General features: G+C 48.9%; 1 protein-coding gene across 1 annotated transcript in view; it reads left to right on the top strand.

Annotated features, from left to right (window-relative positions):
* Window positions 1-2495: 2495 nt before the first annotated feature.
* Window positions 2496-20953, top strand: part of PRKX (protein kinase cAMP-dependent X-linked catalytic subunit) — a 35419-nt gene continuing 16961 nt past the window's right edge. Inside the window, exons 1-4 of the mRNA XM_061575324.1 lie at window positions 2496-2740; window positions 7658-7829; window positions 10871-11143; window positions 13826-13945. Of these exons, the coding sequence (XP_061431308.1) occupies window positions 2587-2740; window positions 7658-7829; window positions 10871-11143; window positions 13826-13945 (719 nt within the window). The 5' untranslated portion in view covers window positions 2496-2586. The remainder of the gene's footprint in view (window positions 2741-7657; window positions 7830-10870; window positions 11144-13825; window positions 13946-20953) is intronic.

The raw sequence follows: 20953 nt of genomic DNA, 5'->3' as shown, positions 1-20953 counted from the left end.
GTTGTTTTGCAAACTTAAAGAAAACCGAGAAGGGGGTGGGGGGAAAAATGTACTTAAGAATTACCACTTTTCAGTATAATGCCGTCTTGTGAAGCTGCCTTTTTTCCTCCCTGCCACGTATTGTTTCGGCAGCCTCCTGTAACCAAAAGAAAAAGTCCTTGGCAGCAACAAAGAAAAGGTTAAAATGCTCGCACCGAATGCAGAGTGTACCGTGTGTACTGAGTGGTATCGTTCAAATGAAAACTGACAGTAGCCCGAGACGGCTGTGAATTGGGGTAAGAGGAGCAGGGCTGTTATAACCAAACCAGTGCAATATGTTGTGAGCACCATCCTCGTTTAATGTATTTAATGGGTGCATTACTAGACGACGGTGTTCCGTTTTGAGATTTGCTTTTGGTGACGTGACGTATATTTATTGATGGCTAAATGCACTTTTTTGCACGCTTCTGTTTTGGTGTGAAGAGACACTGAAGAGGAAATAGCAGTGCATATTTTCTCAATTTGCTGCACTTTGTTGATGCCAATTTGCGTCTCGCTTGAATGTAATTGTTTGGGTGGAATTAACTTGGGTATCACCTTTATGATACTATCAAAAGTAATGACGGGTTTTTTTTTTTACTAATGGTAGTGACCCAAAGCTAAATTATTATTCTTATTAGCTCACATTTTTGTACTTTTTTACGACTGACTCAACATTTAGCTCGTATTTAATTTTAAGAACACGTTATTCCATTGTACAGAATCGTGGACAAAAATGAATTGTCACCAAAATAACAATGATGATGATGATGTTGGAACGAAGTGGTGCAGTTTATTCCGCGCGTTGTTTTCGGAAGCCTGTTCGAGTTCGACTCTCAGCTAGCAAATGACATCGGTTGGGATTGATCTGAAATCTCTCCCCTCTCCACTTCACCAATCCACAATTACCAGCTTTGTGTAATATTATGGGAGAAAAAAGAACACTCCACCACTTAGGTCTTCGTCGATATGATTTTTGTTTTGGGGGGGTATACCGCGTCGTACAGTTCTTAACGATGTCTGACGTTTCGTGGAGGAAAAATGGCAGCGTCCAGAACAACGTGCGCCCCCCCACCAATACGCGGTAATAACCCTCATGCCTCACACGGCATGGGGAGGCGTTGATCCAGAAGTGGATTAACAAAAGGCTGTATCGAATTGTTGTTATTTTCCCTCTCTGGTGAGGTTGAAAATCTGACATACGTAACTCTGGAAGAGGGAGCATTTTTGTGTTTTTTTTAAGGCTCTGAGATTTATATTCTCGAAGGGTAAAGTTGCAATAATCCCACCTCTGCATCATAATGAGATCGTTTGTTTCTGAAGTCTTAAGCACCGTTGCGGGTTAATGGGTTTGTGTTTTGTTTCACGTGAACTGAACACCCATCCTCTTGTCCCACCGTACGTTCTTGCGTTGCATTAAAACCTGATTGAGATGTTCCACCGGATGTCGCGATTCAGTTCCCTTTGTCTCGATCTGCTGTTGGAAACTCGGACAATCTTTATCTCTAGATCGACCAAAGGCTCCCGTAAATCACTTGAATTTTATTTAAAAGCTGTTTAAACTCTTTAACCATTTTTATTTTACCAGGTAACACTATGTGTGCATGCTTTCAATATCGGTCGAATTTTTTTTTTAATACGACTTTAATATTTTTTTTTATACTAATAAATAATCAATTAATTTGTGAGAGACAGATAATGCGTCGACGCTTTCAAACTTGGCTGGACAGCGCTATTAAAGGACCCCTTTAAAGAATTAATGAATGAAAGCACATGGAGACGTTCATGCCGAGCCTTTTTATATAGGCTGCGTGTGATCTCCCGGTGACCTTTTAAGGGAGGCAGTGGGTGGCCTCCGATTGACGAGGCTTGTTTTTTCGCGGTATTCCATAGAAAGGGGGACTTCAGGTGGGCCAATAAAAAGCCACAACACAACGTTGCGGTCTATGACCTCAGCCCGCTTTATTTATTTTGCTTCTCTTCCCCGCTCTCTTGCCTTTCCCCCCTTTGCTCTCTCGCTCTCTCACGTTGATCATTAGCAATAAAACTGTTACTAACAACAGTCCTGGCGGCGGCGGTGTGTATGTGTAGGAGTGACTGACGCCAAGGTTACAGCGCACCGACGATGCTCGCGCTTGCTTTAGAGAAGTGTGTCACACGGACTTAGAATGTGTGCATGCCGTTGCAACGACGAAGCAATTCGACTGAGTTGTTGTTTGTTGTGGCGCTTGTAATAATCTCATTGATCGCAATTTTTAGTCACTCTCTCACCTGAGCAATAAGCCTCAACTATGAACATCCAGGCAGGGCAGGTGGATATGCGACCGCAGTAGCGGGCCTCCACTCCGACTGTCGGCGTAGAAGGTCGTGTGGCACACTCGCGGCATAGCCGGGTGCCGTGCAGCTGAATGAATTGGGGAGCAGACTTGCTCCATAATTGTCAAGCTTTGCCATTGAGAGCGACCAGGAGGGCGAAGCGTTTGATCGAGGGCGGGTTCCGTGGGCAACGACGCTGTGGGGGGCGGACTTCACGGCTGGTGCGGTTCGAGCCGAAAGGAGACGGGCACGATGGCGGAGACGGCGGTGGACAAGACGGGAGGAGCGGGCGAGACGGACGAGAAGGTGGCAGGAGGGACGACATCGGAGCAACGCGCTGACAGCCCCGGGGCGAGCGAAGATGCCGCGTACAGCTTGGAGCAGATCGAGATGCTCACCGTCGTTGGTAAGTGTCCCGTTGTGACGTTGTTTCTTTCGAGGGCGACCCTGGGTAGGGCATATTGTGTGGCGGTGGTGGTGATGCGCTGGCAGTGGTACACAGGCAAAATGAAAATTAAAAAAAGCTCAATTAACTCGTCACCAATACTGTGCGGCCTTAAAATAAGCACATGTAATTGGGGACGTTTCAGGGCAATGGTCCTTCTTCATAGCGCGTTTTTTGTACGTTAACGAGGGTGAGTTTGTTGGGTGACAATCACTTTAGGCGTGGCGGTCCATCCATCCAAGCATTATCCAAGCTGAAAGCTGTTTAGCTTCCAAGATTTGATGAGATGAGGCGCATATATTCTTTGTGATCCGGTCATAAAATGGGCTCATATTTGGAAATACGTATTATTATAATAACCTTTTTTATAAATCGCCTTTTCATATTGAAGCATCTCGGCGCGCTGGACGTAAAAATACAACTACACTCACAATTATAGATACAATCTAAGTGAAATAGCTGATACTCGTAGGAACCTCCTGGTTACACCAGCCCACGGGATTATTGTGTCCGTCCGTCGTGCATCCTAAAATGGGAGGCGTGGGGCTGGGTGGAGAGGGAGGGTGGGGAGGGGCTGCTCACCCCGTGGTGCCCTTCTAAAACTCAACGTTTAACCTACTCACGCCGGCTTGTGCCCGCCCTCACAGTCAGGCATATTTGCGGAATACACCACGCCGCCGTTGACCCTGGCCATTGACCGAGCAACCCAACGTTCCAACCAGCTCCCTCCGCAGGAAATGTGTTAATAACAATATAAATGGCGACTCGAAATTCCAATAACAAGAAGAACTATGATAAAAGAGATATTAATAATAGCAGAGTAATTCAATCAGACAACAGTAGAGTGATTTTTTTTAAAGCTCAGGTTACAGGGAAGTAAGTACAAATAGGTGAGTTTTAAGATAGTAATTAAAAAAGTGACACCGACTCAGAACCCTCGAACGGACCGAGAAAGGAGTTTCTACAATCACGGAGCTTGGCTGCTGGAAGATCCGTCTGCCGTAAAACGAAATCATCACAGTCTTTGTAATGATGAGGAGACCAGAATCAGCTGGACTCCGAAGATTTCGCAGTGGTATATAAAACGTGGCTATGTTGTTATGAACTCTTAATATTTGTTTAGCTTGGGCCACATCCACATATCGTCCACTAGGAGTCCCTGGCATCACATCACTGGACTGGGCATCTTTGCTCTAGTGTGTGTTTATGTATTTTGAACTTCTTTTGCACCGTACATAGCCAGCCGCCTTAATCCGGGGTGTTTATTGTGGTACATTAATTTGCATTGTCGACCCCCATTGCTCTGAACAGCTTTTTTGTAACTTTTTTAGTGCAATGCTATTTCACGCGACTTCCCACCGTCAAAACGCCAGATACATTGACGAAACGTAGATGAATAAAAGACAGTTCTTTGAGTGGACGTCAGCCCACAGAGCCAATTTGCCGCTTCTTCTCCCAGCAAGTGCAGGGCATCCTGTCCGCCCGGCACTGCCTGCAAGTTATTTGTTCACGGGATCCGTGGTTGACATCGGAGGGATCGTGCAGCAAAAAAATCCGTTGTCCTCTGCAGTGGCTGCTGGTCGTGAGGCCGGGTTCCACTCGTGAAGCTGAAGAAATAACCCTCAAAATATGAACCTGCTCATTGTGTGTGTGTGTGCGTATGTGTGTGTGTATGTGGGGAGCGGTAGTGTAGTGGTTAGCGCGCTGCGCTATGATCCTGGCGACCCGGGTTCGATTCCCACTCACGGCCAACACCAGTGACGATTATCTGAACCGGTCCTGGGCCTCCCCTAGGTCGACTCAGCCTTAAATGAGTACCTGGTGCGGTGTGTAAATATCGCCACTGGGGAGACAAAGGCGGTCGGGCGTGGTGCTGGCCACCCACCCCCTCGTGTACCGTTCCGGCCTTCATAGGTGCTCGCTAACAGCACTTGCCCCTACAGTATGTTAAGGCTATACGGGGGATCTTTGTCTTTGTGTGTGTGTATGTGGGGAGCGGTAGTGTCGCGGTTAGCGCGCTACGCCACGAATCCAACGACCCAAGTTCGATTCCCGCTCACGGACAACACCGGTGACGATTATTTGATCCGGTCCTGGGCCTCCCCTAGGTCGACTCGGCCTCATGAGGAGCTGGTACTGTGCGTAAACATCGCTACTGGGCAGACAAAGGCGGCCGGGCGTGCTGTTGGCCATCCAACCCCTCGTGTGCCGTGCCGGCCTTCGTAGCTGCTCGCTAACAGTCTGGTAAACCTCTACGGGGGATCTTTGTATGTTGAACTTTTTCCCACCCCACGTAGACAACCGTGCCGATCGGAGATGTGGAGGAAGGAAAGATCAGTAACCACATCCAACCCACCCCAAGCAACATATTAAACCCACTGATTGTACTATACTTCCATGCTCCCCCCCCCCCCCCCCCATGTCTTTGCTTCGCAATTTAACCAACCGGTTTCTAACCAGCCTGGCGAAGTATGATCAAATAGTCGATGGTTTTTTTTTCTGACCTGGCCCTCCCTGGGAATCTGTGAAAACAAGCATAGCTCCTCGGATTTTTCCCAGGATAAATAAAAAAAATCCGATTCTGATATTTCAACACGTGCCATCAGTATATTACAAATGTAAGAATATTTTGCTCAAACTAAAGTTATATTTTGATTTAAAGCTTTCGTGACTGCAGGGATTCATATTCTTTGTTCTTTTGGTAAAGTCACGTATAAGGGAAATAATAAAATAATAAAAATACAACAATAAAATTATCACGACGTTTCGATTGCAACACAAGCAATCATCATCAGGTTTGAAAACCACAGCAAGAAATTTTGGAAAAAAAGTGGCGGTTTTTTACAGCTGGGATGATTCTTTGGTTACGTCGATTAATCGACTAAATATTTTAATCGAATATTTATTCGTAGTCTTCAGGAACTTGAAAGATTGGTTGTCACCAACACTGTTAAAATCGGGCATCGTACTCTGTAAAGTTTTCGACCGCAGTGGCATGAACTTAATAGATTATGTCGTGTGAAAAGGGACCATTTGCCTGACACTTTGTCTATTCTATAGTTTATACTTGCAAGGCTTCAGTATTATTGAACTTGTGGCATGCTTTGATGTTGTCTGCCGGCCGACTCGCGCCATTAAAAAGCGCTTCTTGGCACAATGGGCTTAACTCGGGGCGATAAACTCTGATTCTGATTGAGGAATGTGAGCTTTACTTCATCATCTGTGCTTGTGCACCGCTCCCAATGCAGCAGCAGCAGCGGCAGCAGCATCGCCAAATACTCGCAGAAATGTTTCTGCGAGAAAATTGTTGCAACAATTTTTTTGCTCGATTTTCTGCAAGGAGAGTGATAGGAAGAGCGATCGTAGACTGCACGATACCAGAGTAGACGAAACGCATGTCCCAGCCTGCCTACCCCGATCCCCTGACCCTCGGCTATGATTCACACATTTTCTTAATGGACAGTTTGTGATTTGAATGCACCCTACGTGTATACTTTAAGTGTGCATGTTTTTATGGCCTCTGCTAAGCCGGCCTTGTGCTTTCTGGTTGGAGAGGCAGACGTCAGCGGTAGATCGTGTTTGTTCTGTAGCAGCACGTCTGTCACTCGCCAAACCGCTTGGAATGCGTGCCCAGATCTCGTCTAATTCTAAAGGCTAAGCAAGTTCGTGCCTGGATAGTATTTTGTGCCCGGATGTCCACGTGTCCCTGTCGACGTCATCATCATCGTCATCACATTATTTACAATGGACCTCCCATGCAGTAATCAAGGCACCCTACGGCATTCTAACCACAGAGGGGCCATTACAGAGGTAGCCAGCTGTCCCTGTGCCTTACAACATGAATGCAGCGCCATTCAGCACATGGCTGCTTTCAGCAATTAACTATTTCCTTGCTTATAGCGCGAGGGAAAAGCAACAGCTTTTCGTTGAATCCTAGGTTTTTTCTACCAATCCAAAAGGGGTAGCTGTAGATGTTGTGCGCATCGCAGCGACAACACCAGAATGTACATGGATCGTGCATTCGCCGGTGTTGTGTTGTTTGATGGCTTGGGTTTCACCGCACTCGCAGGGTCAGCGATTCTTTGACGTGTGTATGTTTAACTTGTTTCACACCATACGTAGGACAACAAACTAAAGGCAAAAAGCAGTTCTAGAGAAATGAGTTTTTAATCTATATTTAAAGGTGCATAGCTCCAGTGGAGGAAGAGCGTTCCAGACGGCCGCAGAAGCGAATCTGAAAGCGTGCGATGCGGCGACCCCCTTTGGTTGATGGCCAGCCGAAATCCACCTCGAGGATGACCAGAGTTCGAGTGATGGTTTATGCTCCTTGACGAGATCAGCAAGGCAGTGAAGATTCTCATTTGATCTTCCATTTGTGGAAGGTGGACGGACGCGCGTCTCCCACACTGTTCGAGCGCAGTGTAGAGAGGTCCACGGTTGTCCTGGGGCAAGAAGCAATGGAGCTTCCACAGCGGGTGGCTCAATGACATTCTTGTTTATTGCCACGTCCATAGAAAATGTTTCCTGGATTTCGGCCGATGGCGTGGGGGTTTTCTCGAGGTCTTGTTGTAACGTCAGAGTGATGTTGTCCATAGTATTGTATTAGTCCCCGGGTCGTGACTCCATCGCGTCAGATGTTGGCTCGGGCGGTGTTCAACAGCATGGGAAGCCACGGGAGTGGAGTGCCGCTGTCTATTTCGGACGTTAATTGCGAGTAATGTAAGTAATGTTATCGCATTCGCCAAATTTGGACCATGTACGTATGTATGTTGAACTTCTTTCGCACCGTACCGAGCCGACCGTGCAAATCGGAGGTGCGGACCACGATGCCGGTGACGCGGTGTCGCCGTGTGTGTCTGTGCCCGTGTCACCCCGCAGGAACGGGCACGTTTGGCCGCGTGCTGCTCGTGCGCCACAGGCACAGCGCGGCGTTCTACGCGCTCAAGGTGATGAGCATCGCGGACGTGCTGCGGCTCAAGCAGGAGCGACACGTCCAGAGCGAGAAGGACATCCTTCGCGACGTGCAGCCCCACCCGTTCATCATCCAGCTGTGAGCCACTCGCAAGCACCGACGCGTCAGCTCTGTCCGGCGTCCTGTCGGCGTACGTCCATCTGTCGTTTGTCCTATCCGCCTGTCCGTCCCTCTGTCTGTCGGTTCGTTTGTCATGTGTCCGTGTGTCTCCTGCCCTTCCTTCTGTCCATCCGCCTGTACTGGGGGGGGCACGATAACTCTCGAAAGAAATATCGAACGCGAACTAACCCACAAGCACAAAGATGGGTTGCTATCAGTGGTCGCAACCGGGTACCCGATACCCGTACCCTACCCGATACCCGGCTACCCGTACCCGGCCAGGTACGGATACGGGTACCCGTTTGCGACCCTGGTGCGGCCGGGTACGGGTAGGCCGTGAGTCACTGGTGAGTAACCGTTTGTCGCTCATTTCGGGTAGGGTACAGATAGGGAACGGCTACCCTTACCCGGCCGGGTACGGGTACGGGTACCCATTTGCGACCCTGGTGCGGCCGGGTACGGGTAAGGAATCAAAACCCGTTTGCGACCTCTGGTTGCTATCGAGGGCGAAGCTATCAACGGGTCGCCCACCACTCGGCGATGGGGGAATATAAAACTCTCGTTGAATAGGCGGGCACCTTGGCCCATCGCGACGACATCGCGTGCCGTGCGCCCGTCACCCGAGGGGGGGGGGGTGAATCATTTACACCCCAGACCTACGTGCTGCTTGGCTGCTTGGTGATTCGTTGTTCTTTAACACGGGCGTTGGGGCGGTCGCACTGGGACGCTATGGTGTACCCGGTGTTCAGGGTTTTATTCGACGCCGCGGTGGCGAGATGTTAACTGCCTCGTCTGGTATGTCGGAGGTCGTGGACCCGATCCCGATTTTGATGGCCTGCTGTATATTTTCAGTTTGCGTGTTTTCCCCATGGTCACGTGGATCTTTCTCCGGGTCCGTCCGGTTTTTCCCCTCCACGTTTAGAATCGGCACGCGTTTAGGGTGCTGCTTGGCTGTTATACATTTCCACGTGACAAGCTACTTCGTTGAGCTATCATTTGTGGCTCGTGTTGCTTCAGAATAAAAGAGCTACTCTCCACCTGAGGACGGCTGCTTGCGTTGTGGCCGAAACGTCGTGAGAATTATTTTATTACGTTTTATTTTTATTATTTTATTATTTCCATTCTACGTGACTTTACCGAAAGAACCAAGAAGATAAAGTGGGCCTTACAGAAAAAAACGCCACTTTTTTCATCCCGAAGGAGCAACTTTCATGAGAATGTGTCATCCATCGAGTTGTGAAAACCCACATCGGCGTACTTGAAATTGAACTTGAAATAAAAAAAAAACATTGGTCAACATTCTACCAAAGTCAGAGGTTAATGCTAATGCCAGGGCAATGCTTCGTGGTAAAACTACCAAACATGCTGGTTTGACCAGGACAACCCTAATAGCTACAGAAACGTCTGCGGTCGTGTCTCAAAGCTTGAGAGGGAAAAAAAAAATGTTTTTCCCAGATTAGCATTTCCCGGACTCGCGCTCAAGGGGTGGGTGGCAGAGGACGCAAATGGGTTTTGATTCCTTACCCGTACCCGTACCCGGCCGCACCAGGGTCGCAAACGGGTACCCGTACCCTACCCGATATCCGGCTACCCGTACCCGGCCGGGTATCGGGTAGGGTACGGGTACCCGATTGCGACCTCTGGGATGAAGCCATGTTGCAGGCGCGGCTGGGTTGATTCTAGGAACTTGAATTGTGAGAAGAGACAAGACGTTGGGAAATGAGTGACAAACGGTTACTCACCAGTGACTCATGGCCTACCCGTACCCGGCCGCACCAGGGGTCGCAATCGGGTACCCGTACCCGGCCGGGTATCGGGTAGGGTACGGGTATCGGGTACCCGATTGCGACCTCTGGTGGGTGGGGCTGGCGTAGTTGGTGGAGCCTTGAACAGTGGTCAGGGCCAATGTCAGAACGGAGCCAGGAGGCCACTGTGTGAGCGGGGCTAGTGATTGAGTGGGCGTGGCTATGTACAACTGGGCATGGCTGATGGGGGACCATGTGTCCCGGTGGAGCCTCCCAGAAATGTGGTAGTTTTATATTACGAATAAATCTCTATTGTACGGTATGATGACAAACATCCCCCCGCTAAGCCTTTACGAGACTGTTGTGGCAAGTGCTGTTAGCAAGCACCTTTGCAGGCTGGCACGGCACGCCAAGAGGTCCTCGGCCTCTTTTGTCTCCCTTCGCACTTCCTCAACAGATGGCACATCGGCCCAAGGCACTGACAGGGAGCGGCTACTTCCTCCGATAAAGATCAGATAAAGATCACCCGTGTAGCCTGAACAGACTGTAGGGGCAACTGCTGTTAGCGAGCACCTATAAAGGCCGGTACGGCACACGAGGGGATGGGTGGCCAACACCACGCCCGGCCGCCTTTGTCTCCCCAGTGGAAATGTTTACACACCGCACCAGGTACTCATTTGAGGCTGAGTCGACCTAGGGGATGCCCAGGACCGGTTCAGATAATCGTCTCTGGTGTTGGCGGGATATCGAACTCGGGACGCCGGGTTCATAGCGCAGCGCACTAACCGCTACACTACCGCTCCCCAATAATACACACACACACACACGCAGACAAAGATCCCGCGTATAGAATTGGAATCAGAATCTTATCTAGACTGGAGGAATCCGTTGAGCTATGAGGCTCTTTTTCACAGATGTCCAGTCAGGGGCAGGTCAGACAAAAAAAGTAATCTAACAAAGTGCACTGTCAATTTACTGTTGGTAGAGGGCCTTCGCACACCACACATGGTCCATGAGGACCATTTGACCATAATTCGCCAGGCTGGTCAGACAACCGGTTGGTTAAAGTCATTTTTTGTGTTTTAAATCTCGATTGAAAACTAATTTCTTCAGAACTGATTTTTGGCGTGTGCTTAGTGTCCATCGTCCTTCTCCCGCACCTCCGACGATTAGCGCAGCCGGCTACGTACGGAGCCAAAGAAGTCCAACGTACCGCTGGTGCGAGAGCACCGTTAACCGAGCAGTTTTCCGCGTCGGCTCCCCCGGCGGCCGCAGGTTCTGGACCCACCATGACGAGCGTTTCCTCTACATGCTCATGGAGTTCGTGTCGGGCGGGGAGCTCTTCTCCTACCTGCGCACGGACGGGCGCTTCGCGGCGTCGCGCGCCGCTTTCTTCGCCGCCGAGATCACGTGCGCGCTCGCCTACCTGCACTCGCGCGCCGTCGTCTACCGCGACCTCAAGCCCGAAAACGTGCTGCTCGACCGCGACGGGCACGTCAAGCTCACCGACTTCGGCTTCGCCAAGATCCTCCAGGACAGGCGAGTGGCGTGGCGTGGCGTGGTGTGGCGTGGCTTGCCGTGGGGGCGACAGATTCGCGTGCGCGCGTGGACCGGGGGTTGGGGGGTGGGTGGGCAAAGCGGATTCATTGAATACTCCTTCATTTTACGTGGCTTGTAAATGCATTTCACGTAACTTCATTTTCACGCAACTTTGTTCCATGGGGCCCACGACTTTGTTTCATGCAACGTCGTTTCAGACGGCCTATGAATTAATTTCATACGACTTAACTTTCATGCAACTTCGTTTCATATGGATCATTAAATAATTGCATGCAACTCCATTTCATACAACCCACGACTTCATTTTATGCAACTTCACTTCATATGGCTCGTGAATTAATTCCATTCAACGTAATTTCATACAACCCACGACTTTGTATCATGCAACTTCATGTCATGCTGCCCACGACTTCACTGCTGAGATCCTTTGCTTCGAATCCAGGTTTCGGTTGCCCCGTGGATAAGCCAGATCCTCAAGCGTAGCGAGTGGATAGCCGCAACCCGGTCACCGACGACTGCACAAAAAATAAAGGTCACGCGAAAAAATGTGGCTTTGTCGCACAATTTGGCTTAAAGCGAGCTCTGAGAATCAAAAACCATTGGGTTGCCCAGCGTTGGCAAACCATGGTCAAATAATCCCCATGCACCGCACGTTGCTGACAAGGGCTACATCCTACCAGGGGATTGACAGAGGGCTGTACGTGTACGCAGGCCGATAGAATGTCAGCGTATGTCAATTAACTTTCTAGTTGACAGTGATAGCATAATAGGACCTTTGTAAAGTTGACAGAATAAGAGAATGTTGACACTTCCAGTTGACATCTACACTTAGACATCATTATTGTTTGCAGTGCGCTTGTCACGAACACACAGAATGCTAGTAGGTCAAACTAAGCAGGCGTGTGCATGTCCAGTCCTTTTATCAATCCGCTGCTGGATGAGGGCAACCCTACGCCATTATGAGGTTATCTTACATTGGTCAGTAAGGTTTTTTTAAAGACAGCCGTGGCGAGGGGGGGGTATATATATTGTATCGTAGTACTGTACAACAACGTACTGCCCGCTTCTGACCACAACATGAATCGTAATCAGAATGTCTATTGATACTAGAAGAATCCGATGAGCTATAAAGCTCTTTTCAAGAGCACCTGTTTCTATTTATGGTGGTCGCCCATCCTGGTGTTGAGTAGTTCTTGACGTACGTACTCGTGGACGGAGGTAAGTTAACGGCTTCCGCCAGGGTTTATTAAAGCTTATCAATAATACACAGCAGGGTACACAACTCCCAGGGGCTAGGGGGGTCCTACTCTGAGTCCGGGTCCCAGCCGGCCAGCTCCGGTCTCTCTCTCTCTCGTGTCGGATCGGGGACTCTGCCGACTCCACCGAGCGGAGGGAGAAGCACCTCTACGGCTACCACCGGCTTCTCCCCAGACTCCCTATTCGATCCCTCTCTCTACCCCTGGTTCCCTCTTCACCCTGCTTACTCTACCCGTTACCACAGTGACCCCGCTTACGTCACAGGGTATCCCTTAAGTACCCGAGGAGACGTGACGTCATGTGCTCTGTCCAGCACGCGTGACCCCACGTCCCGTGACGTCATCGCACTGGACAGTGCACACGACTCCACTACTCTCCTCTACTCCTCTACACTGGTACTAACCAGGATCAACTCTACTTGACTTTCAAGATCTCATAAATATTTGGTTGCTCTTCTTAGATGGCACATTGCGGTCTTGCGATGCCCTGTAACTGCCACCACTGCTGATGGCCTTGGGCTGTTGTCATCCTTGTAACGTAGACTAATTAGCTCAATGGCGCCTTACCTATTGAAATAAAGTCTTAAGTCGTAGATTGGGTATTTTACAGGTTAAATATAGGCTGAAATATTGTACATGTTCACAAGTCTGCGAATGGATTTTCAGAAGTATGCAGTGAACCCTCGGTTAATTTGTATTACCGACTGGCATTTTTCAAAGGAAATGCAACTTAATACACTAATTTGACAATATGCACTTGCTAATAATTTGGCAGTTTGTTGAATGCCATGGTTACACAAGTGGTGAATGTCTGTTTATTTTGCCGATGGGAAATGTCGCATGATGATGAAGGCTGTGTCAGCCAAAAGGTTACGTTTAAAAAAAAAAAAATGTTAACCCTTCTGTACGGAATTTGTTTGATCCATTGAAGCAGCAACGCATGCAGGGGCGGCCACTTCCGATTTGCACGGTTGGCTTCGTAGGGTGCGAAAGAAGTTCAACATACTCACGAAAAGAAAAAAATCTCAGATATTCATGTATGTTCAGGCCAGACCTACCAGACCTGAATGCCTAAACGACACGATGCGTAGATTCACGAATAAGAAATTGGTTATAATTTGCTCAGGAGACAGGCATGGTATCGTGTGCGAGACAACTCATTGCGCCTAATTTAGGCGAGTTGAGTTCAACGTTACATTTAGGTTAACGGAGCAAAAGGAAACTGTTGGAATGAGACATCAAATAAACGAGACACGCTACAAACAATATTAAAACAATTCTAACAGTAAGGCTAGGAAAATGTGTGCAAAACTCATGGATTTATGTAACGATTTCCAACGTGCCCAATTCAATTTAGCAGCATCTCACCTCCCTTCATCTGCCCCCCGCCGCCGCCACCCTGCGTGCCATACAGGACCTGGACGATGTGCGGCACCCCGGAGTACCTGGCCCCCGAGATCATTCAGAGCAAGGGCTACGGGAAGGGTGTGGACTGGTGGGCGCTTGGAGTGCTCATCTTCGAGATGCTGTGCGGGTGAGCGACCCCCCCCCCCCCACCCCCTCCCGACGGTGACATCCGTGCCCTGTTAATCGATTGTATAGAACAAGTCTCCGTGCTCTCAACTGGCTACCCATCGCCAGTAGGGTCACATACAAGACCGCCTGCCTCTGCCACAACGCCTTCATATCCGCCGGCCCGCCGTACCTTTCTTCATTATTGACAACTTGCAGCGCAGCACACGGCAGATGCCTGCGCAGCGCGACTCACGACCTCCTCTTGATACCAAGATCCAAGATGGTCATCGTGTCTATGCGCCGCTTCTCGGTGGCAGCCCCAACAGTCTGGAATGATATCCCTCTGCACATTCGCAGCATCACCTCAATCGCCTCTTTCAAGAGACACTTAAAAACTCACCTCTACAAACACGTGCTTTCGAGCGACTCTGAGCTTGGCTCCGCGCCTCTGAGTTGCGGCCACTACGTCCGCAAATTTGCGCGCGTTACAAATTGAACTATTATTATTACTATGATAGTGATAATAAAAATGATCAGTTTAACACGTAGACTTTCGCGACCAATATTATTCATAATAAAGGTTTTTGGGTGAGAAAGCGTTATTTATAAATGTGTCGCCACCCTCCACCACCCGACCTGGAGAAAAATTCACAGAGACGCATAGAGTCACGTAGAGTTGCATTAAGATACATGGAGTACACTGAGTTACATAAGGCCCACTGAGATAAGGAGGTATTTTTTATAAATAAACAGCCCAAGACTGTCGGCAGTGACTGCCATGTGCTCTATAAGAGCTCGGACTGACTTCAGGTCCTGAATAAGCTCCCTGCACGTGGAGCGAAACGTCGGGCAACACGCCGCGTGGAACGACTCCCAGACAACGCATAGGAGAGCGGTCACACATGGGGTTGTCTCGGGTCAGGTGCACGGCATCCGTTGCTCATCGCGCTAATGGCACTGTCGTAAATGGACACGCGCGCATCTGTGTTCGTTGCCGCGTGCATTTAAGAGGTCACTTTCTGTTGTGGCTTGGTCCAATCGAGAGCTATGAAGAGCCCCGTATCCCGCAGAGTGACCGCAGTCAGCTATTATGTGTTTCGTATACCCTAATCTTGATTCGAAGCTTTCGTGACTGCAGGAATCCATACTCTTTGGTTCTTTCGGTAAAGTCACGTAGGTATAAAATAAATTAAATCACGACGTTTCAGGCGCAACACAAGCGTCCGTCATGAGGTGGGAAAGCACGGTCTGCTGCTGAGGCAGACTGTTTTAAAAGGTTTGAAATGGATGTAGCTCAAGGGTTATAAAGAAGTGGCCGTGGCTAGTGATGTTAACGTGAGAGATTAGCATGTAACTGTAAGATAGTATACTCTACTTTAATGTATTATCTTTGTTGTGATTCTGCTTGTTTACCCAAGAAATCATAATTGGGTCTCAAGACTCCTTTGCAAGAGGGTCTTGCGAAGCTGTCGCACTCAGTCGATGATCGCTATGTTTCCCAATCAAGTGGGGGAGCCACGGTGGCGAGATGTTAACTACCTCGCCTGATATACGGGAGGTCGTGGGTTCGATCCCGACCATGACGCCTGCTGTATATTTGGACGTGTGCGTGTTTCTCTCTCTCACCGTAAGTCGCGTAGATTTTTCTTTGGTGGCCTCTGGTCTGTCCCCCCACAATTGGAATCAACATCACGCGTTCAGAGTTTCGCCGCAGTAACATTTCCACGTGACGATAAGCCACTTCGTTGAGCGATAATTTGTGGTCGCCAGGTCCCTTCTGAAAAAGAGCTACGTAGCTCAGTGGGGCTTTGATGGTCAAATACAAATTGTTAAGTTAAACTTACGCCGCCAAGAATTATCCAATCTCTGTGGGCCTACATTGGGATCTTTGGCGAACTGTATTAATAAGTGTTTAGGGGCCGTCCATAAATGACATCACACACCTAGGGGGGTGAGGGGGGTCAAACATTTGCGACGATGTGTGACGAGGGGGGAGGAGGGGTTTGAGAAATGTGACGTCACATCAAAATGCGCAACTTTAAATAAGCGATAGTTTGTGATCGCCAGGTCGTTTCTGAAAAAGAGCCACATAGCTCACTGGACCCTTGCCTGGTAAGAAAAAATAGTTTAGTTTAGACTTAAAACTTTCGTGACTGCAGGAATTAATATTCTTGGTCCTTTCGGTAAAGTCACGTCGATAGAAAATAAAACTCTAAACTAAAAGCAAAAAACCCACGTCGTTTCCATCGCAACACAAGCGGTCTTCTTCAGACGATCGAAACGTCGTGGGTTTTTTGCTTTGAATTTTGATTTTTGTTTTCGATCTACGTGACTTGACCGGAAGAACCAAGAATATTAACATTGTTTCGTGTTTTCATTTTAGAGTGCAGCCCTTGGTGACCGGGTTGGGGCCACAGTTTCACGACATTTGAAAAACCTCGTTTCAGCACAGGTTGAAAGGTTACATTGTTTTGAGGTTTAAATATTTGCTCGCGGCACTTTCAAATTGGTCCCGCGTGTGCTTTAGCCGAGGCCCATGTCCCCTGCGCGTGGCTGCGCCGGTGGGTGCCGTGTGACTCACCGCCAGAATGCAAGCGACAGTCGTAAGAAAACAGCTGACCTCCTAATGTTGACTCGGCAGTAACACCGGTGCAGCATAACACAGCGGTCCTCGTAAAACAGTCTGAAATTTTTTTTTTAATTGGCAAATATGTTTATTATTCTTAGATTGACTATCTATTGGAGGGTTTATTCAGTCGAGGGTGGGTTGCTAAAAAAAAGGTCGATATTGAATGTTGATTTGGGTCCGTTGATTCAGGGAACCGTCCACCATCAGCTCAGATGGTAGCATCACGACTGATGTGAGGTCACGAGTCAATGCGGCGTGGATGAAATGGAGGCAAGTCACCGGAGTCCTCTGTGATCGGAAAATGCCGGATAGGCTGAAGGGAAAAATTTACAAGACCATCGTCCGACCGGTGGCACTCTATGGATCCGAGTGCTGGCCAGCCACAACTGTACACGAACAAGCTCTCCACACCATGGAGATGAGGATGCTCAGATGGAGCCTCGGGCTCACTCGATGGGATCGTGTCAGGAACGAAGACGTTCGGAAGCGACTTGGTGTGGCCCCCATTGCGGACAAGATGCTTGAGGCAAGGCTTCGGTGGTACGGCCATGTGATGCGAAGTGAAGAGTCATCAGTGGCCAAGACTGCCGTGCGTATTGAGTCAGAGGGCCGCCGTCCACGCGGACGTCCGAAGAAGCGATGGATGGACCGAATAAAGGAAGACATGAAGACGGTCAACGCATCCCCTGAAGATGCCCTGGACCGAGCCAAATGGAGAAGACAATGCCGAAAAGCGGACCCTGCGCCACAGCGGGAACAACTCTAGGAAGAAGAAGATTCAGGGAACCGTCCCACCAAGTGAAAAGGCACGAGTCAAATCTGCGTTTGGAACATGGAGCCAACCAATCGCCATCCGGCTGGCTGCTATACAGCAACGGACTGTGAAGCTTCGTGTTTAGCTGCTCATAACATTCCCACTGCCTAGATATCACGAGAACCGACTTTGACGCACCGCCACCACGCTGCGAGATTTTCTGACCGGGTTTGCGAATAGTGGGAAAATAAATAATGATTGCGATTTTTATTTTATTTTTTATACCGCGCACAGGTTGTGCCGTAAATAAGTTCACACGTATTAACAAGTATAACCCGTAAAAACAAAGTTTATCACTATAAATCCTTTATATGCGTGGCGGCTAGAGTCCTCTCGTCCTCTGGCTTGAGATGGCTGCCACCTATGGGTCAGATGATTGTCTGCCAGTATTAAGCAATTGGTAATTAAATATTTAATTTGTTTTCCCTAAACAGTGTAACATTTTGGAAAAAAAATTTCACGAACATTAATTGTCTCGCACAACGAGTCTGTGTGCAAAATGTCAGCTCGATTGGATCACGGGAAGTGGGTTAAAAAACGACCGAAAGATTTGCACGGTCGTAAGCAAGCAAGCAAGCTCGCAAGCATGCAAGCAAGCAAGCAAACTTAATATAAAGGATTTAAAAAAACCTGCCTGCGCTGAAGCACGAGAGATTAAAATGTTTATTTGATGGCACCGTTTAATCGCCGCAGAAGGCTTGTGAACTGTGTGCGATGTTCACAAAGATCCCCCGTGTAATAGACTTCTTGGGGTAAGTGCCAATTTGCGAGCACCGATGAAGACCGGCACGGTTCATGAGTGGGGGCGGTGTGGTAAGCAGCACGGCCCGGCCAAATTTTGTCTCCCCAGTCAGAGGAGGCAGCTGCAGCTCCCACGTCCATCTCTGTCGTGGCTAAGTGTCCTTGTATCAGGGGGAGCCGGGTAGTTTCTCGGTTGGACAAGTCGGTGCTTGACTTCCATCTAGATTTGAAGCTTTCGTGACTGCAGGAATCCATACTCTTTGGTTCTTTCGGTAAAGTCACGTGGGTATAAAATAAAATAAATCACGACGTTTCGGGCGCAACACAAGCGTCACTTCCGTGCCCTCATCTAGGAGGCCACTTTGGATTGCACCACTCTTCGATTTCACATTAACATGCTAATCTCTCACATTAACATAGCCACTTCCGTGCCCTTGTCGAGGAGGCCGCTCTCCTCCTATCTTACAGTTGCATGCTAATCTCTCACATTAACATCATGCTAATCTCTCACATTAACATCATGCTAATCTCTCACATTAACATCACTAGCCCCGGCCACTTCTTTATGACCCTTGGGCTACACCCATATCAAACCTTTTTAAAACAGTCTGCATCAGCAGCAGACCATGCTGTCCCACCTGATGACGGACGCTTGTGTTGCGCCCGAAACGTCGTGATTTATTTTCTTTTATACTTTACTTCCATCACGGACATTGCAGGATGACCACGTATCCTCCGTCCATCGGCTCCCCGTGTCTTTTTTGGCTATAAAAAGTGTTGGAGGCATGCGCCTTCGAAAGGATTCCGAGACTTTAGGCGGCTGGGATAATGTGATAAAAGTGAATGCAGACTCCGGGATTTCATTCTCCCACGTGTTTTTTAACCCCAAACGACCGCTGTGCTTTTCAGCATTGATTATTCCGGGCGCGTGAGCAGAGATGATTTTTCTAATTGCCTCTCGGCCCACGGCCAAGTAATATTAATAATAATAAATAAATACATTTTTACCGTCATCTGTAACGCGCTGCGTAGTTTTCATTCACTCGCAGAGACGTAGAGCGAATGATTCAGAGACGTGGGAAACCACACACAGGCGGAAAAGGTGCTAACAATTGCCCAAGCTCTGTGATCCTCTATTAGGATGTTTGGCCAACTCCATTGATTAATTTTATATATGTGGGTGCATGCCAGGGTACCCGAATGAAAACACACGTGTGAGAGTGAGGAGGGGGAGGGCAGATTAACACTCGATCCCTGCACAGATGGAAATTAATTGACTGCAGTGTGCGTCAAAGTAATTGTACAAATGAGGCTGTGCCACCGAATCGGCGGCCGTCGAGTGTTGTACAAGATTTTCTCCGGCACGTGTCGTTGACGAGGTTACCGCAAGAAGCGACCGTGTCCGTCCAGTTGCTCGTCGAGCTGGATTGGCTTCGGGTTGCCGAACGAATGCGTTGCGAGGTCGCAACTCAATTGCACACAAAGTGCCTGCCACAAATGAACCCGAATACTTCGCCGATCCCGTCAAGGAGCATGAACCACCATTTGGCGAACTCCGGTCATCCTCGCAGTGGCTTTTCGCTAACCGTCGAATAAAGACGGTCACCGCATCGCGTGCTCTCAGATGCGCTTCTACGGCCGTCTGGAACGCTCTTCCTTCTGATATTAGGAACTCACTGAAAGCTGCGCACTTTTTAAAACACATTTTTTTCGAATTTCTTTTTAGTGTTTAGTTTGTGGTCATTCCTCCGATTCACGCGGTTGGCTACGTACGGTGCAAAAGAGGTTCGACATCATACACACATACACGAGGTCCAGCCCCAACCGCCGTAAACGTCCGCAGCTCTCGGGAAGCTCATCGCTGAGAGGCGAGCGTTGTTCGGGAGAGCGGTTTTTCACTTTCTTGGCACGCGTTCGAGGGGACGGGTCGACAAATTCCCTCGCTGCGTGTGAGCGCGGGCGCCCCGTGATGTTTGGGCACCTTGTGACGATTGGAGCTGGGGGGGGGGCACGTTGGAGGGTTCTGGCCCCATTTGGTAGAACTCAGCAGTGAACTTTTTGGGGGGCGGAGGAGGGCGACCCACCCCCTTCCGACAGGAAATCTTCGTCGGGATGACAGCGGCAGAGATACAGAGCAACAACTGCAATTTCACGTTTGGGTGGTCAATCCAGGCAACCGCGCTGAGAGTAGCGGAGTGCATCGGGGTGTAAAGATCGAGATGTAACGCGGTGAAAAGAGACCCAGACAAGGTGGAGGATGAGAGAGTTTGATTGGCTGTTGTGCTTTACGTTTCTCGTTGTGTTGATTAGATTCGAGTCCCAACTGATATTCGATGCACCCGTCGATTATTTATTGATTTTGTTGTGAAACCCTAGGGCCCCTTTGCTCTGCTCGGGGCCCAACGCATTCGCCTCGGTTTGCTCGGTTTTCTCGGTTCGCTCGGTTTTCTTATCCCTGGGTCCGCGGCCGTTGCTGGGCGAGTGCGCGTGAATATTCCGCGGCGATTAAGTGGCACTACGCTGCCAGATTTCGCAATGTTTGCCGCCCTCGCTAGGAAGGCGTAACAAAATATCTCGCGCAGGGAGATAAAGATGTTAATTTATTAGGTATAGCCCTGTGAGCCATTCGGCTCTTGAATCGGGTGCAACCGCAAAAAAAAGAAAGCAAAAACATGAACAAGAAAACATCTTAAATTGACTGTGCAAACAGAAAATCCAAGAAAAGACAGCAAAATATTGCAGAAAAAGCACCGTACACCAACGCTGTGTGCAAAAATCCCAGTGGGATGCAAGTCAAACAACAACAGCAACCACAAGACAACTTAGATTAAGGCCATCAGTCT

The sequence above is a fragment of the Lethenteron reissneri genome, chromosome 58, assembly GCF_015708825.2.
Source record: "Lethenteron reissneri isolate LAM-NWPU_2019-01 chromosome 58, ASM1570882v1, whole genome shotgun sequence".
NCBI lineage: Eukaryota > Metazoa > Chordata > Hyperoartia > Petromyzontiformes > Petromyzontidae > Lethenteron > Lethenteron reissneri.
This window is presented reverse-complemented; position numbering and strand designations above follow the sequence as displayed.